Below are 20029 nucleotides of genomic sequence, written 5' to 3' on the forward strand. Positions count from 1 at the left end.
GTGACATTTACACATAGGATACAAGCACTATATAAGTATTCTTACTAACGCTGTGATTACACATTTTTTATTAGAGATACATAGATCCCTATTGAGTACTAAGGTAGCCGGAACCTCTGTTAACATTGGTGCTACCCTCTGGTCAGGGTGTTGTGATCTCAATACTAATGTGTAAATATATAAGTATGTAATTCTTTGTTACATTGTTATATTTAAGCACAAAAGTAACTGGCATAGATCCTAATTTCTTTCTCAAGGTAACAAGACTCCTGACTTGTTTAGTGTTACCCTCTGAGATAGGTGTTGTCATTTCCGTTTTGTGTATCATATGAGTGATTACGCATGGATCCCCAGTATTATCCATGGTAGCAGATTCCTGTTGGCTGACAGGGCTACCCCCTGGTAGGGGTGTTGCTTAATAACTCAAAAGTCTATATTATGGCTTGTACCTGCATCATATCAACCTGAGAGAGCTGGCCAGCTTTATCTTTGTACTTATTGTACTGAATACATTCTTGATTTAATTTACACTTTTTATTTTTTGTCTGCATAAATAAAATTATTTTTTTCTTAACTAAACTGTGTGGTTTTGGTTTAGGGGACCCAGAAGTTGATTGTTTGCGTGGAGGCCTGTAACACCTATTTCTTAAACAATCATTATATGTGTGTATAGCACACAATAACTATACGGAGTGCTGAAATCCCTGCCCTTTTTTAGAGAGAACACTACTGTGATCTCTTCAGATTTTTCTTCCTTAAAAGCTGTAAAAATATTTGTTTACAGGGTCTGCACCCGATACTAATTAATATAAAGCAAAAAAATTTTTTATACCTTCTCCTTAACATACCCAGTTTTTTTATATATATATACATATATATATTCTATAGTTTTATTTTGTATTTTATCTCTATGTTTTCCTGTTTTTATGGTATATTGTATTTTTAATTTGTCCACATATTAAAATATTGTCAACATTGGCATCACTATCATAGACATTGAGATTTTGTCCCGTACCCCACATTGGTTTAAACACCAATTATTTTATATTCTTAAAACACCATTTTATTTCCCCTCTGCCATCTTTTGATAGGCGCCTAAAGGGTTTTTCACATTTACTGATCTGCTACCTCGGTGGCTACTAGGTGCCACTACCTTTAGGCTTATAGGGGCTAAGTTGGCGCTGGTCCAAACCCAATCCTTCATTACCCTGTATCTCTGTAGACTGCCACTTTATCTGAGTGCTATTTACAAACTTGAATTTTAGCCAATCAGTGCTGCTTTATAAATAACTCAACAGGATTGACCACAATGGTATCTATATGGCACACACAAACTAGCACTTTTTGGCTGTGAAAAGCTGAAAAATGCACTGAGATAAGAGGGGGGCATCTTATTACGATGTTGGTTGCGCAAATCTGGAAAATGGGTAGTAAGGGGTTATCTATCTCTTTTTAAACAATAAAAAAGATACAATTAGACTGTACCTTGAAGAATGTGTGGATACAATTAATTTTGGTAGGTAAAGGGGCACCCTCATGTGTAGATCATCCAATGGTGTCTCACATCAATTGGTAAGGTAAGCAAAAATGGGTACTCACATTTGGAAAGATCACCCTAATGTGCTGGTAGTAGCAGGGTGATATCTCAGGGTGTATCAGCTCACCCACACCTGGTCTCAGGTACAAACCGGATTTTCCAACTGAATCCCAAACAAGTGCTGTGTCCAACCAAGGAGTATGTTGCTCAGAAAAGGTGCTATTACTATGTGCTAAATTAAAACGTATTTATTTAAAAACAAATTAAAAACAAAAGCATCGAGTGATCAGGGGCATATGTATGACCCCTTTTGAATGCAACGCGTTTCTCTGCTTATAGACAGCCATTACATCAGGGATAAATCACCAACTGATACAAGACTTTTTAAACACAGCAATAACCAATCCGATATTTTGTTTGCCAATTAGGGCTTGTTAGAGTCATATCCAATCAGATCTTTAATTTGCTAATTACAATTAATTCTCATCATATGGGATGGTATATCCCTCACATGCATACAAAAAAAGGAAATAGAAAACAAATTATTTACATTACAACATTATAAGCCATCATCATTACTGTGGTCTAAAAAAATGATAACAAACATTTTTTTAAACATTGTTGTAATGTAAATAATTTGGTTTCTATTTCCTTTTTTGTATGTATGTGAGGGATATACCATCCCATATGTTGAGAATTGTAATTAGCAAATGAAAGATCTGATTAAATATAACTCTAACAAGCCCTAATTTGCAAACAAAATATCGGATAGGTTATTGCTGTGTTTAAAAAAGTCTTGTATCAGTTGGTGCTTTATCCCTGATGTAATGGCTGTCTATAAGCTTTTTGAACGTGTTGCATTCAAAAGGGGTCATACATATGCCCCTGATCACTTGATGCTTATGTTTTTGTTTTTAAATAAATACGTTTTAACTTAGCACATAGTGATAGCACCTATTGTTCTGAGCAACATACTCCTTGGTTGGACACAGCACTTGTTTGGGATTCAGTTGGAAAATCCTGTTTGTTCCTGAGACCAGGTGTGGGTGAGCTGATACACCCTGAGATATCACCCTGCTACTACCAGCACAAGGATAAGCAGGGTCTCCAGCACTTTTTAAACAGGCTTTATTGGTACACAGATAGCGACGTTTCGGTGTCACAGCACCTTATTCATGCTTGGTCACACCATGTATTAGGGCTTGGCAGCGCCCTAGGTCTACCGTGCACATTTTTTACTCCTGTGTGCTGTTCTCTTACTGGACTTTGCTACTACCAGCACATTAGGGTGCTCTTTCCAAATGTGAGTAACCATTTTTGCTTACCTTACCCATAGATGATCTACACATGAGGCGCCACTCTATCTGTTTGATTTTTTCCAGACCTGCTAGACTGACCCTGAGAGGAGGAGAGCAGCTGTAACATCTACACTCCCACTGGAAGTTGTGCTGGGACTTTTCTTTTTTTTTTTTTTTAACTATTTTATGTGCTTATACCTATTTATGGTTTATCTACCATACTTATTGTTCTTATAGAGCGCCCCCTCTTTTCTTTTGCTTTTTATTCCCAAATGTGGTAGGTAAATGCAGTCCGGTCTGATAATGCTGGGAGGTATTTAATTGATGTGGGTGTGGGAAAGTTAAGAGGCTTTGCATGCAGGTCTAATTGTGATGGTCAAATCTGGGGTTGATTGGGGTTGAGGGTCTGCTGTTGGCAACAGCTGCGACAAAGGCATCACAGTTGATGGATGGACCAAGGAGGTGTAATGTGTTTGTATTGTAGAGGGGATGTGGTCGGTAAAGGCAATGGGTAGAGGCTTAGAGAGAGAGGAAGAGTTAATGCCAGTGTCAATATGAATTTGGCGTGTAAAGCTGTTCAATGCAAAGGTCTTTCCTTGTGCCGAGAAAGGGGAGTATTTATTATGCAATATAACTAATAGCATTACTTTTCCAACTCTAATATGACCTTCTATGCATAAAATCCAAATGTACAAAATAAATAGTTCAAACCTACATAAGATACAAATGTAAAATTTCATTTTAGGCAGATTTGAATACTGTTGCAATATTACATGGTTTTCATATGAAAATAGCAGAAAAGATTCAATTCTTAAGAACCCACTGACAAACTAACCATAAAGTGCAAACACTTAATTAAATGGACTAAATGAGAAAGAAGACTAATGAAAAAGGCAATTAACCAAAAATGTCTGGCTACAGCCAGTAGGCTAGCTTCCTGCTCGTCCTTTAAATTTATAAACAAAAAACTTAGAAAGCAGAACAAAAGTGTTAGAGATATCCCAGCCAGAACATCATGGGAATCCTATTTTCAGCTTGTATGTTAATGCTTATGAATACTTCCACAATATTTCTGAAATCTTCAATTCCCCATTCAAATTACATTTCTAAGATATTCATGGGGAAAGATCATCCAAAGGATGAATAACATATTTGCCCCTTCCGAAAAAGTAGTTTCCAATTTTGGAGGTCTAGAACATTGATGGTTGTGTTATACATGGGCAAACCAGAGAAATTGATATAGAATGACTGCTATGAACCTCCATCAGTGGACGAAAAATTATCCCTAGCCATGTTACTGGACCAAATCCAAATATTATAAATGAAAAAAATTAGAGGACCCAAGGTCTTCATACTATGGAAAAATTATGTCTGAGTTCAAAACCATTTATAGAATGAGATGCATTTACATACCTAGGTGGACTCATCAAATTTACATACCTAGGTGGACTCAAAACATGCATGTGTCTTGAGCACTATAATGGCAAAATGTTTGCAACATTACACATTGGTGAAAATATTGCTCCTATATATCGCTCAAGAGATGCACACTGATGATACAAAGAGAACCAAATACATTTGATAATAGAAGTAAATTGGAAAGTTTTTTTTTCCAATTGCAAACTATGAATCAGGAAAGTTTAATTTTGACTTTTGTGTCCTTTCAGTTAATCTATATGGCTGTCAGACTAGAAAACAAGTATCACTGAAGACTGCAGTCCATTTAAAAGACTATTATGGTGAAAAAACATATTTCCTTAATTCAACATTAAAACAACTGAGGGATATCCATGCACTGTTGAATAGATAAAAACAGATCAGTAAAGTCACAGTTTCAGAGGGATATAAAATATAAATTATGCTTACCTGATAATTTCATTTCAATCGTGGGGAAGAGAGTCCACAGCTTCATTCATTACTTGTGGGAATTAAGAACCTGGCTACCAGGAGGAGGCAAAGACACCCCAGCCACAGGCTTAAATACCTCCCCAACTTCCATCATCCCCCAGTCATTCTGCCGAGGGAACAATGAACAGTAGGAGAAATATCAGGGTATAAATGGTGCCAGAAGATAATTATTCATTTTAGGTCCGCCCACCGGAACAACAGGCGGGAGCCATGGACTCTCCTCCCCACGATGGAAATGAAATTATCAGGTAAGCATAATTTATATTTTCCATATAAAGGGGAGGAGAGTCCACGACTTAATTCATTACTTGTGGGAACAAATACCCAAGCTCTAGAGGACACAATTAAAAAAACGGGAGGGCAAGAAGGCGGACCCTAATCTAAGGGCACCACAGCCTTTAAAACCTTTCTCCCAAAAACTGCTTCCGCCGAAGCAAAAACATCAAATTTGTAAAACTTTGTAAAGGTATGTAAGGCGGACCAGGTAGCTGCCTTACAAATCTTCTCCATAGAGGCCTCATTCTTGAAGGCCCAAGAAGAAGAAACAGCTCTAGTTGAATGAGCCATGATCCCCTGAGGAGGCTTACAGTATGTCCCGCTGTCTCATAGGTCAAGTGAATCATGCTCCTCAACCAAAAGGACAAAGAAGTTGAAGAGGCTCTTTGCCATTTGCGCTTCCCTGAATACACCACAAAAAGAGATGTAGACTGTCTGAAATCCATCGTAGCCTGAAGATAAAACTTCAAAGCTTGAGCCACATCCAAATTATGAAGTAACCTCTCCTTAGGAGAATTGTTAGATTTGAAATGTACGCATACACCAAAATATTCCTATCTATGCCACTCTTATAACTTATCTCCTTCCTAGATAAGTATTTATTCAGAATTTGGTTTTAAAGAAACAAAGAGGGCGCTATTCGATAGCAATAGGTTATTTTATCTGTCTAAACATTCAGGTTATCCAAAGGGATTAGGATACATGTCTCTATTTATAACAATAATGATTCTTAAAATTATGAACTTTTACAACCTAATAATCAAGTCCCAAGTTTTTTTTACTTATATCTATATATATATATATATATATATATATATATATATATATATATATATCTATCTATATATATATATATATATATATATATATATATATATACACACACATCAATATTATTTAAAACTTTTCAAATGTATATTTATTAAATTTAAATAAAATTGTGTTCTTAGCATAAAACATTGAAGCACTTTCGCTCCTTAGAATTGGTCTGGAATACACTATAAATAAACTCTATAGTAGACAATAATAGACAGTAGTGGTGTTCACAATTTTGTTTACACTGATGTGGTTTATCTAAACTTAGATCTCCCTACGCTCCGATAGAAGCACAGACTATTTAAAATAAATTCAAAATGACAATAAAAGGCCAACAGCTACATATAAAATTAAAAGTGCATAATATCCATTTAAAACATTAAACCTTTAAAATATTTTTGTGCAAATAGGGTATTCCTCAAAGACCCTATGACAAGGGTGATGTCCTGGAGCGTGCTCCCAACAAAACTAACATGAAATTCTTGACATTTTGTTTCTTTTAAGCCACAGAGGAGTTGAATTGTAACAGTCTTACCGTCACTTCTTATAAACTGGATACAGTTGGTTATTTCTAATACTTTACCCTGAAGACTTGCTGGGAAAAACGATACTTGTATCCAGTAACAAAGTCTCCTTACATCGACAGCTCCTGTGTTCCAAACTCTGTGTTCCAGTTGGCGAAACCCGCCAAGTTTGAAAACAGTTGCTACTTTCAAAATGGGTGACGTCACCAAGCATTAGATTAATCTAGCATGGAATTTGTAACACCAAAAGTTCCAAGATTACACTTGCACAAGTGATTTTAGATAAAATAAGCTACCTTCACCGCTGTCTATTTTAGTTTAAAGGTGGGAAATGTACGCAGATATCACTCACACCTATTAGGGCTACAGACACAGATCCTCTGGGTGCTCAATAAAATGTTCCATATAGTTGAATGTTTAGGCTTACAGCTTCTACGAGTTTCACCCTCTGCTTTGGGCTTTATCATCCTTAGGAGAAAAAGGGTTAGGACACAAAGAAGGAACAAGTATTTTGTGATTGATGTTACGGGTAGACACAACCTTGGGAAGAAATTCCAAACCAGTGCAAAGAACAGCCTTATCAGGATGAAAAACCAGATAAGGAGGCTCATACTGCAAGGCCATCAACTCAGATACTCTGCGTGCCGATGCAATAGTAAAAAAAAAAAAAAAACAGAACCTTCCAAGACAGTAACTTAATGTCAGAGAGTGCATAGGTTCAAATGGAACCCTCTGCAACACCTTCAGAACCTAGTTCAAGCTCCAGGGAGTAGCGAACTGTCTAAAAACAGGCCTGATTCTAGACAGAGCCTGAACAAAAGACTGAATATCAGGAAGCTCAGCAAACCTCTTGTGCAACAGAACAGATAAAGCCGAAATCGGTCCCTTCAAGGAACTGGCGGCAAGCCCCTTCTCCAGTCCAACCGGGAGAAAAGCCCCTTCTCCAGTTCAACCTGGAGAAAGGGCAGAATCCTGGATACCTTAACCTTGTGCCAAGGATATCCAAACTTCTCACACCAGGACAAGTTATTCTTTCACACCTTATGATAGATGTGACAAGTGACCGGCTTCCTGGCCTGAACAAGAGTATCAATCATTCTCTCAGACTAAACGTTCAATCTCCGTGCAGTCAGCCTCAGAGAATCTAGATTTTGATGTTGAAAGGGACCCTGTACCAACAGATCCCTGCAACAGGGTAACCCTCCATGGAGGAGACAATGACATCCTCACTAGATCTGCAAACCACGTCCTCCGCGGCCACGACGGAGCAATCAGAATAGCCAAAATTTGCTCCTGTCTGATGCGGGCCACTACTCGAGGTAGAAGTGGCAACGGTGGAAAAACGTAAACTAGGTTGAACCCCCAGATTGAGTCTGGACGCCATGAGATCTATCTTCGGCGTCCCCCTTCTAAGACAAATCTCCGCAAACACCTCGAGATGGAGAGACCATTCCCCCAGATGGAAGGATTGCCTGCTTAGAAAATCCGCTTCCCAGTTGTCCACACATGTGGATTGCCGAGAGCGAGCAGTTGTGGGACTCTGCCCATTCCAATATTCAAGAAACCTCCCTCATTGCTGGGGAGCGTCTCGTCCCCCCCTGATGGTTGATGTAGGCCAGAGAGGTAACGTTGTCTGGAACCTGATGAAGCTGAACGACCCAAGGAAAGGCCACGTCTTCAGAGCATTGTAGATCACTCAAAGTTCCAGAATATTGATCAGGAGGAGGGACTCCTCTCAAGACCACTTTCATTGTGCCATCCTGGCACCCCAAACAGCTCCCCATCCTGCCAGACTCACGTCTGTGGTCACAATCTCCCAGGACAGTCTCAGGAAGGATGTCCCCTGGGACAGTTGTTGCGGACAGATCCACAAAGAGAGGGAACCCCGCGTCCGAACGCCCAGTAAAATCTGTTGGGATAGATCTGAATGATCACCGTTCCACTGTCAACATGCACAACTGAAGAGGTCTGAGATGGAACCTTTGCGAAAGGAATGACATCGATGCTGGACACCATGAGCCTGATCACCTCCATACTCTGAGCCACAGAGGGACTGGAGGACTGAAGGGCAAGGCAGGTGGACACAATCTTCCTGCATCTCTGATCTGTGAGAAAAATCTTCATGGATATAGAATCTATTATCGTTCCTAGGAACTCCACCCCGTTGCTGGGAATCAGGGAGCCCTGGAGTGATCCTCTGTGAGACTTAACGGCGACGCCTGGACTAGGATGTCATCCAGATAGGGCGCCACAGCAATGCCTCTGGATCTGGCCACTGCAAATAGCACCCCCAGAACCTTTGTAAAGACTCTTGGGGCCGTCGCCAGACCAAAGGGAAGGGCCACAAACTGGAAATGCTGGTCCAGAAACGCAAATCTCAGGAACCTGAAGTGATCCCTGTGGATCGGCACATAAAGGTAGGCATCCTTCAAGTCTATTGTTGTCATGGACTGACCCTCTTGAACTAGGGGCAGAATCAATCTGATTGTTTCCATTTTGAACGATGGAACAGCCAGAAATTTGTTTAAACATTTTAGGTCTGGAATCGGGTGGAACGTGCCCTCCTTCTTTGGGACCATGAAAAGGTTTGAATAGTACCCTAGACCCCTATCTGCTGGGGGTACTGGTACAATAACTCAGAGAGACGAGAGATCCCTCACACATTCTAGAAGGGTTTCTCTCTTCTCTGGTCTGGAAGACAGATTTGACAGGAGGAGATCTGAAACCTATCCTGTATCCCTGGGCGACCACCTCCAGAACCCAAAGGTCCTGAACATCCTGCAACCAGACCTCTGAGAAGAGAGATAATCTGCCCTCTACTTGGTCCGGAGACCGATCAGGGGCCGCCCCTTCATGCCGACTTTGTTTCAGCAGGCTTCTTGTTCTGATTGGACTTACTCCAAGACTGAGCTAGTTTCCAAGTACCCTTGGAATGCTCCGCTTTCGCAGCGGGCAGCTGGCGTTGGGACTTTTCCGCATGAAAGGGATGAAAAGTAGATCCCTTAGGCTTAACCTTTTTAACGTGCGGTAGGAAAGCGCCCTTGCCTCCCGCAACCGTGGATATGATCGAGTCCAATCTTGGACCGAACAGGATCTTTCCCTGAAAGGGAAGGGATAGAAGTGTGGACTTAGAGGTCATGTCCGCAGACCACGATTTTAGCCACAGAGCCCTGCGGGCTAATACGGAAAAACCTGACACCTTTGCGTTCCGGCGAATAAGTTGCCTGTCCTCATATACTTTATCAAGCTTAGGAATCCCTAAACCTAAAGTCAGGCCCCTCCGCAGCCAGAGCTTTAGATGACAGACTCCGACCCAGAAGGAACGTCCTCCAAAGAGTCGGAGTCGTCCTCGTCAGCGGATAATCTTTCCGAAATATCCATTGGAGTATATGACCCCTGGGTCGGATCGCCATATTTTACTTTACGCTTGCGTTTAGCAGAATCTGGTAAGGCACTAATCACCTTAGACACCGCCGTTTGCAGTTGATCCGCAAAATCTGGCGGGCAACGGATCTCTCCCGTAGGAGAAATGGTCATGCCCTGGGGCGCTGCATGTGTAATCGGAGATGAATGTAGGGAACACACCTCACGGGACAGGGAACCCTCAGTGGTGGACGGCTCAGTAGTACTAGACATCCTATTCTTTCTAGATGTCGTAACTTTATCAAGGCATGTGGAACATAGTTGAGTAGACGGATCTACCAGAACCTCCTCGCAATAAACACAGGTATGAGACTTTGTTAAAGAGGGAGTACCCTCCAAAGCGTCAGAGTCCTCCATAGCTTGCGCCTTTATTACAGACTAGATATATTATATGAAAAATAGCACCTTTATAACCTCCAATGGCTAGGGCACTCACCACCTCCTATGACCCAGACCACAGAAACCGTTTTGTCTCCTGCAACCGCCGGTCAAGCAGAGGAAGTCTATTAGGCCACACCCGGTCAGAAGGAATGCCACACAGGATCGCCCCTGCACTAGGAAAAAAAAGCGCCAAATTGACCGCACAAATACTCCCGGAAATGAAACCAAAAGTCCACCAATTGCCAGAGCCTCATCGCAGCAATGACACAAACAATATTATGTACAGACACCCCCTACCAGGGATATTAACCCTTGATTCTATAAAGATAAAGGTATCACACTGTGACCCTGTCTTTTGCGTTATCATTATGTGTATAAAAAATTAAACGATCTTACCAGAATCTATGCCATGGAACATGAGCACGGCCTCTCAAGTGTGACAGTGTAGTAGCATCGCTCCTGACATGGACTTGAGTGTAGAAAGCAGGCAGCGAAACTCGTCAACGCTGATTGCTTATGGAGCTGTTAGAATGAGTCAGGATGGTTTCGCAGAAAGACTCTCCCTGCATCTCCAGACTCCAACTTTCACCCAAGCTCTCACTGACAGGACTACTTAAAACCCCATTCCGAAGAGTACTACCCTCCATAAGAGACTACTTCCTTATAGTCACCATCTTGAAAGTTGGGACTCTTACAAATCGATTTAAAAACTTCAGATCCAGAACTGGTCTAAAAGAATTCTCTTTCTTTGGGACAATGAATAGATTTGAATAGAAACCCAAACCCTGTTCCTGGAGAGGAACTTGTACCATCACCCCTGAAAGCTCTAGGTCTGAAACACATTTCAGAAAAGCCTGAGCCTTCACAGGATTTGTTGGAACATGAGAAAACATAAAATTATGCTTACCTGATAATTTTCTTTTCTTCTGATGGAAAGAGTCCACAGCGGCATTCATTACTTTTTAGAAATAAGAACCTGGCCACCAGGAGGAGACAAAGACACCACAGCCAAAGGCTTAAATACTCCTCCCACTCCCCTCATCCCCCAGTCATTCTGCCGAGGAATAGTAGATGAAATATCAGGGTGAAAGGTGCCAGAAGAATATAAGGAAGCCCCACATAAAATTATGGGAGGGGAGCTGTGGACTCTTTCCATCAGAAGAAAAGAAAATGATCAGGTAAGCATAATTTATGTTTTTCTTAAATGGAAAGAGTCCACTGCGGCATTCATTACTTTTGGGAAAACAATACCCATGATATAGAGGATACTGAATGCCAAGACGGGAGGGTACATTAGGCGGCACATTCTGAGGGCCCCAAGCCTGAAACCACTGCTCACAAAAACCCCAGCTTCATCCAAAGCAGAGAAAACATTAAAAGGAAAAAGCCCAGAGGACAGTGACCTGCAGGTAGTCCAAAGCCTAGCTATAGACCGCAAAATCGGACTCAACTGGGCCAACAGACCTCCAGGAGACACCGTCTCCCAACAGTCGGTCCCTCACCACTCACCCCTCACTAAAGAAGGGAACACCAGCAGAAACCCCCAAAGGGATAGGATCAGGAGAACCGAAGGAAAACAAAACAAAAGCGAGCCCAGCTCACAAGGGCCCACTACGCCTAGACTAGGAAAACCGGAGATATAGGACCGGGCCTAGGAACAGAGAAAACTTTCTCCCAAACGTCGTGCAAAAGCACCAAAAGACAACAGAAGATGGAGTCCTTACATAGTTCAAACTTGGAACACTGAAGTATTCCGCTACAAAAAGCGTGTAACAGAGCCAGGCAAAAAAAAAACCCTGAGTCAAGAACACACCGCCATCCTTAGGACGACACAAAGAATACGTGCTGAGAGCAAAAACGGCCAGCAAAAAGGCAGATTGCAAAAGACAACTCCCAGACAGAGGGCACACTCTAGGCAATCCAAGCCTAGGTGGAGCAATCCTAGACCCTCTGCTTGTAAGCTTAGGGAGCTAGCTAGCTACTATGCCCACCTAGATCCTGGAGATCACGACGACTCTCAGAACCCACTCCCAGCCGGGCCAGCCCCAGCAACGGCAGGTCTGAAACAGGGCAACAAAAGAACCCCCAAACCAGCTCAAAAACGAGAGGAGAATGGCCACAGTCGAATTGCACCCGTGCTCTGTTGGATTAACAGAGCACGGGTGCAATTCGACTCCTTAGAACAGACAACATGACTGTAGACCCAAAGTATCTAGCAAAAAGATACAACTTAGTCTTGACACGAAGCCAGCAAGACTCCAAATGGCACGTAACAACCCAGAGAGAATATCCCTCTCAGCTAGGGAAACTCCCAGGTCCCATCTCCTGAGAAGCCTTAACAAAAGGAACGCATCTCCATAAAAAGGAGACTAAGCTCTCACCCAAGAAGGGGAAAAAGCTAAAAGGCAGCACCTTCCACAAGCCACAGGTTAAAGGAAATATCAATCCCCAACTCAGAAGCGCTGTTGAAAGGGATTCCCCTAAAAACTAGCCTGCTAACACGCAACCAACGTGCAATAGTAGCAGCAGTGACACTGCAAGTCCATTCACCTGCTCTGAATTCAATGGATACTACAGCAAGCTGACCAAGGGAAACTGCCTAAGGTGAAACACAAGCCCAACGAGCCACGACACTCACAAAACCTGGCCAACCAAGACCAGGTCAAGTAATCAGAGTAAAAGGACATAGCCCAAGTTTTCAGGAACTGGGGTACCCCAAACCAACCCTGGAGCCTAGAGGTCTGGAAACAACCCACAACGGGATCCACAAGGGAAAATGCAGAATGAAACTCAGCAACCAGAAGCCCCAGGGAGCACAGGTCTGAACCCCCAATTGTTTAGACAAACAATACCCGCAAACTTAACACCCTGTCTGAATAAAAACCCAGACCACAGGGGATACTAATGCAATATCCAGATCAACCTGGATAACGAGAAAAACTCACAAGTCCCGACCTAAGGAAAAGACCACCCCTTGCCGAAGTACCACTCTCCAAAGGAGCCAAGGCGGAAAAAGTCGTACAATGACGCAAGAGCTTCTAGACTCACCAACAGCCTCAGGACAATAAGACAAGGGGATACCTTGAGTTCAAAACCACTCGAGCAAGGGCTGGTCTCCACATTACCTCCGTACATGAGGATGATCACAGGGAGAAAGGAGCGCCCCAAGCAAACTCAATGAGACCACGCCCAGTGTCCCTAAAAGGGAACGAACATCTCCTAGTCCCCTAAAAGGAGACCTAACATGGAGATCAAAAAGTCTCAGAAAAACAGCTAGACAGTACACAGTCGATGTGCAATAGCTGCAGCTGGTTACAATCTGCAACCTAAACGCTGCAAGGTAGCTGAACTACCCTTCAAACTACTAGCTGCTGAGGACCAAGTCCAAAGGACAATCCCCGGGCTTCAAAAGAAAAAGGCCAAACCGCACACTCTGCGGTAAGAAGGCGCTAAGCCCTCCAACTCTCCACCACGTGGGGGAGGGACTCTAGGGTCCGACAATACCAGACAACAGAGAATGATGCAGCAGAAACTCCACTGACCCAGTCATCCAAATTGAAGGCTATAAGGACTAAGACAATCCTTCCCACCTTGTAGACCCACAGTTCCTATAGAAATGCTTAGTTGAATGTAAAACAAATGATAACATGAGCATTCGGAACCCCGACCGGACCAGCCAATCAGAACAGCACCACGTGTCTGAACAGCCACAAGACAGAACCGAACTTAACAGGACCAGCCTGCACCCGGGCCCTAAGCGTCAAGCTGCATAAATCCTCCCTCAGAATGGAAGAAGGGAAAACAGACAAACATAGGACTAACATGTCCCCAACAACACGTCCGCAGAAGTAACAGAGAATATCGATCCCAGTTTAAGATACCCGAAGGAAAATAATAAACAAATTAAACACATCCTATTCGGATAAAAATTAAATAAAAGGCAACCCGTAGGTTAACGCCCAATAAGAAAACAGGACTACCGCAAGACCAGCCAAACGCAGCCCTAATCTTCCAAAAAACTAGAAAGGGTCTCAAAAAAGAACAGTCAGGAGATTACGTCATTCCCACATGTCTAATAAGGTGCACCATTTGAAGCAGACTGAAAATTCCCATATCTGAGAAGGATAGGATCATTTAATAACTGAAAAACATGTCTGAGTAAGACGCGAAGGCGCGTCACTCTGTAACGAAAGGCACAACACTCAGGGACAGTTACTCCCACAGGGCACACCGGACAAAACCGATTGACATGTGTCAACGAGGCCAATCCGGATTCTTCCCCGGACAAAGAATCTGAATCTGAAATTAGAACAGTCTCAGAATCCTCCATAACTGGATAGAGAATATGCCAATATGGACAATTTTAAGACAAAACAAAACGGCACCTGACACCCACAATGGCTGGGGCACTCACCACCTCCTATGAACCAGACCCCTGCAAACTAGAATTTCTCAGTCGCCACATGGTCAGGAAAGCGGAAATGGAGGACGGAACGTAATCATGCACGGCCAGAAGGTAAACCGTATAGTCCAAAAAAGTGCGCCCAACTATAAGGTTACGTCACTTCCAAAGGCCTTTATGTTCCACCCATGAGCCCGTTTATCAATACACATAAGCAGATTGAATCACATAACAAACATGATTTTAAAAAACCCTGTTTAATAACCCCCCTCAGGAGATATTAACCCTTGATTCCAAGATACTAAAGGAGACTCACTGAGACCCTTATGTTAAGTTAGTACTGCAAGGTGGTAGCCTCTCGGGAAAACATTAGTACAGTACATTCACGAAGATAGAAAATGAAATGATCTTACCGGAATCTATGCAGTGGAACAGGAACACAGCCCTTCAAGTGTGACAGATAGTAGCATTGCCTCCGCCATGGACTTGAGAGAAGAAAGCAGGCAGCGGAGCAAAGTTCGACAACACTGATTGCTTGAGGAGCTGTTAAAATGAGTCGGGATTGTTTCGCAGAAAGACTCTTCCAGCATCTCCGGACTCTAACTTTCATGCAAGTCCTACTTAACTTAAAACTCCTGTCCCATGTCGAAGAGTACTACCCTCCACAAGAGACAAATTAAATTCTGACACTTCTCTGCCAACTTCCTGGGATGAAAGGCAAAGAATGAATTGGGGATTTGGGGAGTGGGAGGAGTATTTAAGCCTTTGGCTGGGGTGTCTTTGCCGCCTCCTGGTGGCCAGGTTCTTATTTCCCAAAAGATGAAGCTGTGGACTCACCATGAAAGGTCTTATTCTGAAACCTATTCGATACCCTTGAGACACAATATTCTGAATTCACGGATTCAGATCAGAATCTGTCCAAATGTCCTGAAATAATTTCAATCTGCTCCCCACCAGCTGAACTGGATTGAGGGCCGTACCTTCATGCAGACTTGGGGGCTGGATTTGGTATTTTACAAGACTTGGTTTTACTCCAATTTGAAGATGGTCTCCAATTAGAACCAGAGGCCTTAGGGGAAGGAGTGTTTTTTTTTGTTCTCTATTCTGAAGAAAGGAATGGAAATAATTAGGAACCTTAAATTTACCCGTAGATTTTTTATCTTAGGGTAGAAAAACTCCCTCCCGTGATAGTGGAAATAATAGAATCCAATTGAGAACCAAATAAATTCTTACCATGGAAAGATAGAGATAGTAATCTAGATTTAGACACCATGTCAGTATTCCAAGATTCAAGCCATAAAGCTCTTCTGGCTAAAATAGCTAAAGACATAGATTTAACATTATTCTTAATAACGTCAAATATAACTTCACAAATTAAATGATTAGCATGTTGAAGCAAGAGAATAATGCTAGACAAAACAGGATCTTCTATCTGATGAGCTAAACTGTCCAACCAAAAAGTTGAAGCAGCAGCCACATCAGCCATAGAAATGGCAGGCCTAAGAATATAGCCAGAATGTAAATAAGCTTTCCTGAGATACGATTCAATCTTCCTGTCTAAAGGATCCTTAAAAGAAGTACTATCTACCATAGGGATAGCAGTACGTTTGGTAAGAGTGGAAATAGCCCCATCAACTTTAGAGACTTTTTCCCAAAACTCTAAATTAGCCAAAGGTTACAACTTCTTAAACCTAAAAAAAGGATTAAAAGAAGAACCAGGTTTAGACCATTCTTTAGTAATCATATCAGAGATAGCATCTGGAATAGAAAAAAAACCTCAGGGGTAACCGCAGGAGGTTTAAAAACAGTGTTTAAACGTTTACTGGCTTTGTTAACAAGAGGACTAGACTTCAATACCCAAAGTAACCAAAACTTCCTTCAACAAAGAACAAATATATTCAATCTTAAACAGATAGGAAGATGTGTCAAATTCAGTCTCTCATTCAGGATCCTCTAAACCAGAGAGATCCTCATCAGCAGAGGATACTTCAGTATGTTGTTGGTCAAAACAAGCTTAATCAGAATTAAAAGAAGCTTTAAAAAACATTTTGCGTTTATTTGAAGGCGGAATAGCAGACATAGCTTTTTCCATAGCTGCAGCAATATAATTCTTTACATCTGCAGGAATATCAGGTACATTAGACGTTGAAGGAACAACAGACAATGTATTTGTACTAATAGAAACATTATCAGCATGCAACAGCTTATCATGACAAATGCCACATAATTGAGCTGAAGAAGTAACATCAGCTTTTTTACAACAAACACACTTAGCTTTAGTAGAACTGTGTTCATGCAGCATGGTTCCTACAGTAACACCAGAGGCAGGATCAGTCTCAGACATCTTGCAGAATGCAAAAAGAAAAAAAATAACATTTAAACAAAATATCCAATTTCCTCATATAGCAGTTTCAGGAATGGGAAAAAATGCTTATGCTATAAAAAAAAGGCAAAAAGGAAAGCATCATAGCTCTCTATAATATAAAGAGAGCAAGAAGCATTAAAGGAAGAGGGGCAATATAACAAATATTTTGGAGCCAAGTATGATGCATGACGCAAAAGGAAGTGAAAACTTTTTGGTGTCAAAGCTAACACCAGGAAATGACACAACGCGCGTCATAACAAGCGCAACCTTGACGCAGGAAATTACGAGACTTGCGTCACCATAGGCGCAACTTTGCGCCATAAAATGTTCGCACCAAGAATGACGCAATAAAAAAACGGCATTTTGCTTCCTCGCGAGCCTAGCTTGCCAGCGAAAATTTGGAAAACAAAGTCAAATTGAAGGAACTGAAACCCCAGGCAAGAAAAAAATAATTTAAATAAGCTTCCTAAAAACATAATTTTCATACTGAAACTGATAGACTGCAATTGGGAAATATACATAAACCTGACTCATGACAAATATAAGCAAACACATATATTTAAAACTTTACAATATAATATAAAGCTATAAACATAGCTGGGAGTGTCTTAAAAAAAAGATACATACTTACCAGAAGACACCCATCCACATATAGCAGACAGCCAAACCAGTACTGAAAAATATCAGCAGAGGTAATGGTAGAGGAGTATAACATCGATCTGAAAAGGGAGGCAGGGGATGAATCCCTGCGACCGATTACAGAGAGCCTTTGAATAGATTTCCCGTAGGTGAAACCATGAAATCAACAGGTAATACCCCCTTCACATTCCTCTGACAAACACTGTACACTGAGAGGAATTGGGATTCAAAATGCTTAGAAGCGCCTATCATAGAAGAAATCAAGCACAACTTCCATCCTCCATAGGAGGCAAAGTTTGCAAAACTAAGGTATGAGTGTGGTGGGAGGTGTATTTATAGGCATTTTGAGGTTTGGGAAACTTTGCCCCCTCCTGGTAGAAATGTATATCCCATACGTCCCTAGCTCATGGACTATTGCCACTTACATGAAAGAAAGCTCCCTACTAGTACATGAATCTGAAACTATGAGAGAATGAGAGAAAAATGTTAGTGATTGTCTGTGGAGTTAACAAGGGGTGTTAGATTAGTTAAGTGGTACATTTATAATCAAACTTCCAAAAATATATGTTTTAAAGAAAGCAGGTGAATTATCTAACACTAATAAATAACAAGTTATCAGATTTTTAAATGTATTTACATTTCTTTAACAATCAACCCAGTGATTTTGTTTCTTGTATTTTCTTTCTGCTTATACCTGTGCTTTAAGTACAAGCATTTGCTTAACAAAACATTTTTTTCTTGCATCATTGAGTGCAGATGAACACAAACAACTGTGTCACATCATTTATTAACGTGGGAAGAGCAAGCTTTCTCAAACCCTTATAAATAAAAATAAAATAAAAAAATAATCTCCAAAGAGAGCATGACGTGCATAGCATGTAGATATCATATATAGTATATTGAAGAGCTTGCCAATGAAAGATGGGTTAAGGTAATGCTATCTGTAGTCAAAAATTAAATAAGACATTATTCATTATACATCCGGTAGTGTTTCAGAACTAGGATATACTTTATAAGCCAAAGTAAAACATACTTTTGATATCATCGGGTCATAAAAAATGCTGATGTCGCTTCCTTCTTGTATACCACTGTCCACTCGTACCTACGAAGGAGAAAAGGAAAATACAAAATAAGTGCAAAGTAGAAAGCAAAACAGTCCTGCTATATAAACCAGGGTTATTTTCATCTAAAATTACAAATAGTAAAGTTATTATGCTTTTAAGACTGGTAACAACTTCTGCAGTGACGGAGGATTTTCATCGCAAAGCTTTTTTTAATTGTTTCATTATTCATTTCAATATTTAGATTATAATGTCAATAAATCATTATGCAAAGAATGTAAAAAGGAGTCAGATTTAATTTGCAATAAAAATTGCTAAAAGAAGTTTTTGCTGAAACTGCATTAGTTCGGATACTTACATATTTGATGGAAATGAAGTTAGAAAGAGCAAATATAAATATTTATTCTGTTTAGCAACCATAATAAAACCTCTTTAGTTATTTTTCTATTATTTTTTTGTAATATTATGGTTGTTGTCTTTAATTGCACCTAGCCATAACTAATAATGCTTTAAAATGTGTGGCAGAGCTACTTCAACTTTTACAAATAAGGGCCTACACTGGAATGCAACATGAGCGTTCTATGCAGAATTGCTTTCCATATACAAGTTTGCTGTTTTTTTCTATGCAGTTGTTTTCCTGGTGACAGGGTATTGGCCAGAAGTAATAAAAGGAGGAAAACAAAAATCATTGTAAAATATAAAAGAGAAATAAATGTTTTTTGCGCCAAGTTTCAAGTATATTGTTAGATGCTGTCTCCTTGCTGTTTGATTTAATCAGTGTAGTAATAATGTTATTCATCATAATTAAAAAAAAAAAATCCTGGGGAATAAATATTTATTTAAATTGCTTTTGTCAACCTTTAGAATCTGAAGAATTCAAAAGCTAATCACAATCTTCAACACAGATGGACATGTCCTACTGATGCTTTGGACACAAGAATTCTGGAAAAGCTGCCTGGAACAGCAGGGTTTAGATGCAGCACATTGTTAAGAAAAAAAAGAGGCGGAGAAGCCTTGAAACTCACAGGCACTTTCACCTGTGGGAAGAAACCTTCCTAATAAAACAGTAGCTTAACTGGCAGAAAAAAAGATCACTGAAGCGTCGGTTAGGCGTTAATATTTTAATTTAAGCAATTGTCAAGGGGTCTCACATAGAAATGAAATGTCTTTGGAATGCACAAGAGAAAACTATGATCGCTTTATTACCCAAATGACAGCAAAAATAAAATATACCTTCACAAGTTATTCAGTTCAAGAAATGATAATAAATACAAACTGTAATAATCAATCTGTAAAATATAATAACAGAAATACATTTCCCCTACAAAACAGTAATTCGAAAATCACAAGTCTTAGCACAGTAGTGAAGCTAAAGTTCAAATGTGCTTGAATAGTCAAA

The 20029-nt window shown here is 40.7% G+C and overlaps 1 protein-coding gene across 1 annotated transcript in view; it reads right to left on the reverse strand.

The window, feature by feature from the left end:
- Positions 1–20029, reverse strand: part of PCCA (propionyl-CoA carboxylase subunit alpha) — an 863696-nt gene that overhangs the window by 554891 nt on the left and 288776 nt on the right. Inside the window, exon 9 of the mRNA XM_053707812.1 lies at positions 18603–18671. Coding sequence (XP_053563787.1) covers positions 18603–18671 — 69 coding nt within the window. The remainder of the gene's footprint in view (positions 1–18602; positions 18672–20029) is intronic.

The sequence above is a fragment of the Bombina bombina genome, chromosome 3 (genome assembly GCF_027579735.1).
Source record: "Bombina bombina isolate aBomBom1 chromosome 3, aBomBom1.pri, whole genome shotgun sequence".
Taxonomy (NCBI): Eukaryota; Metazoa; Chordata; class Amphibia; order Anura; family Bombinatoridae; genus Bombina; species Bombina bombina.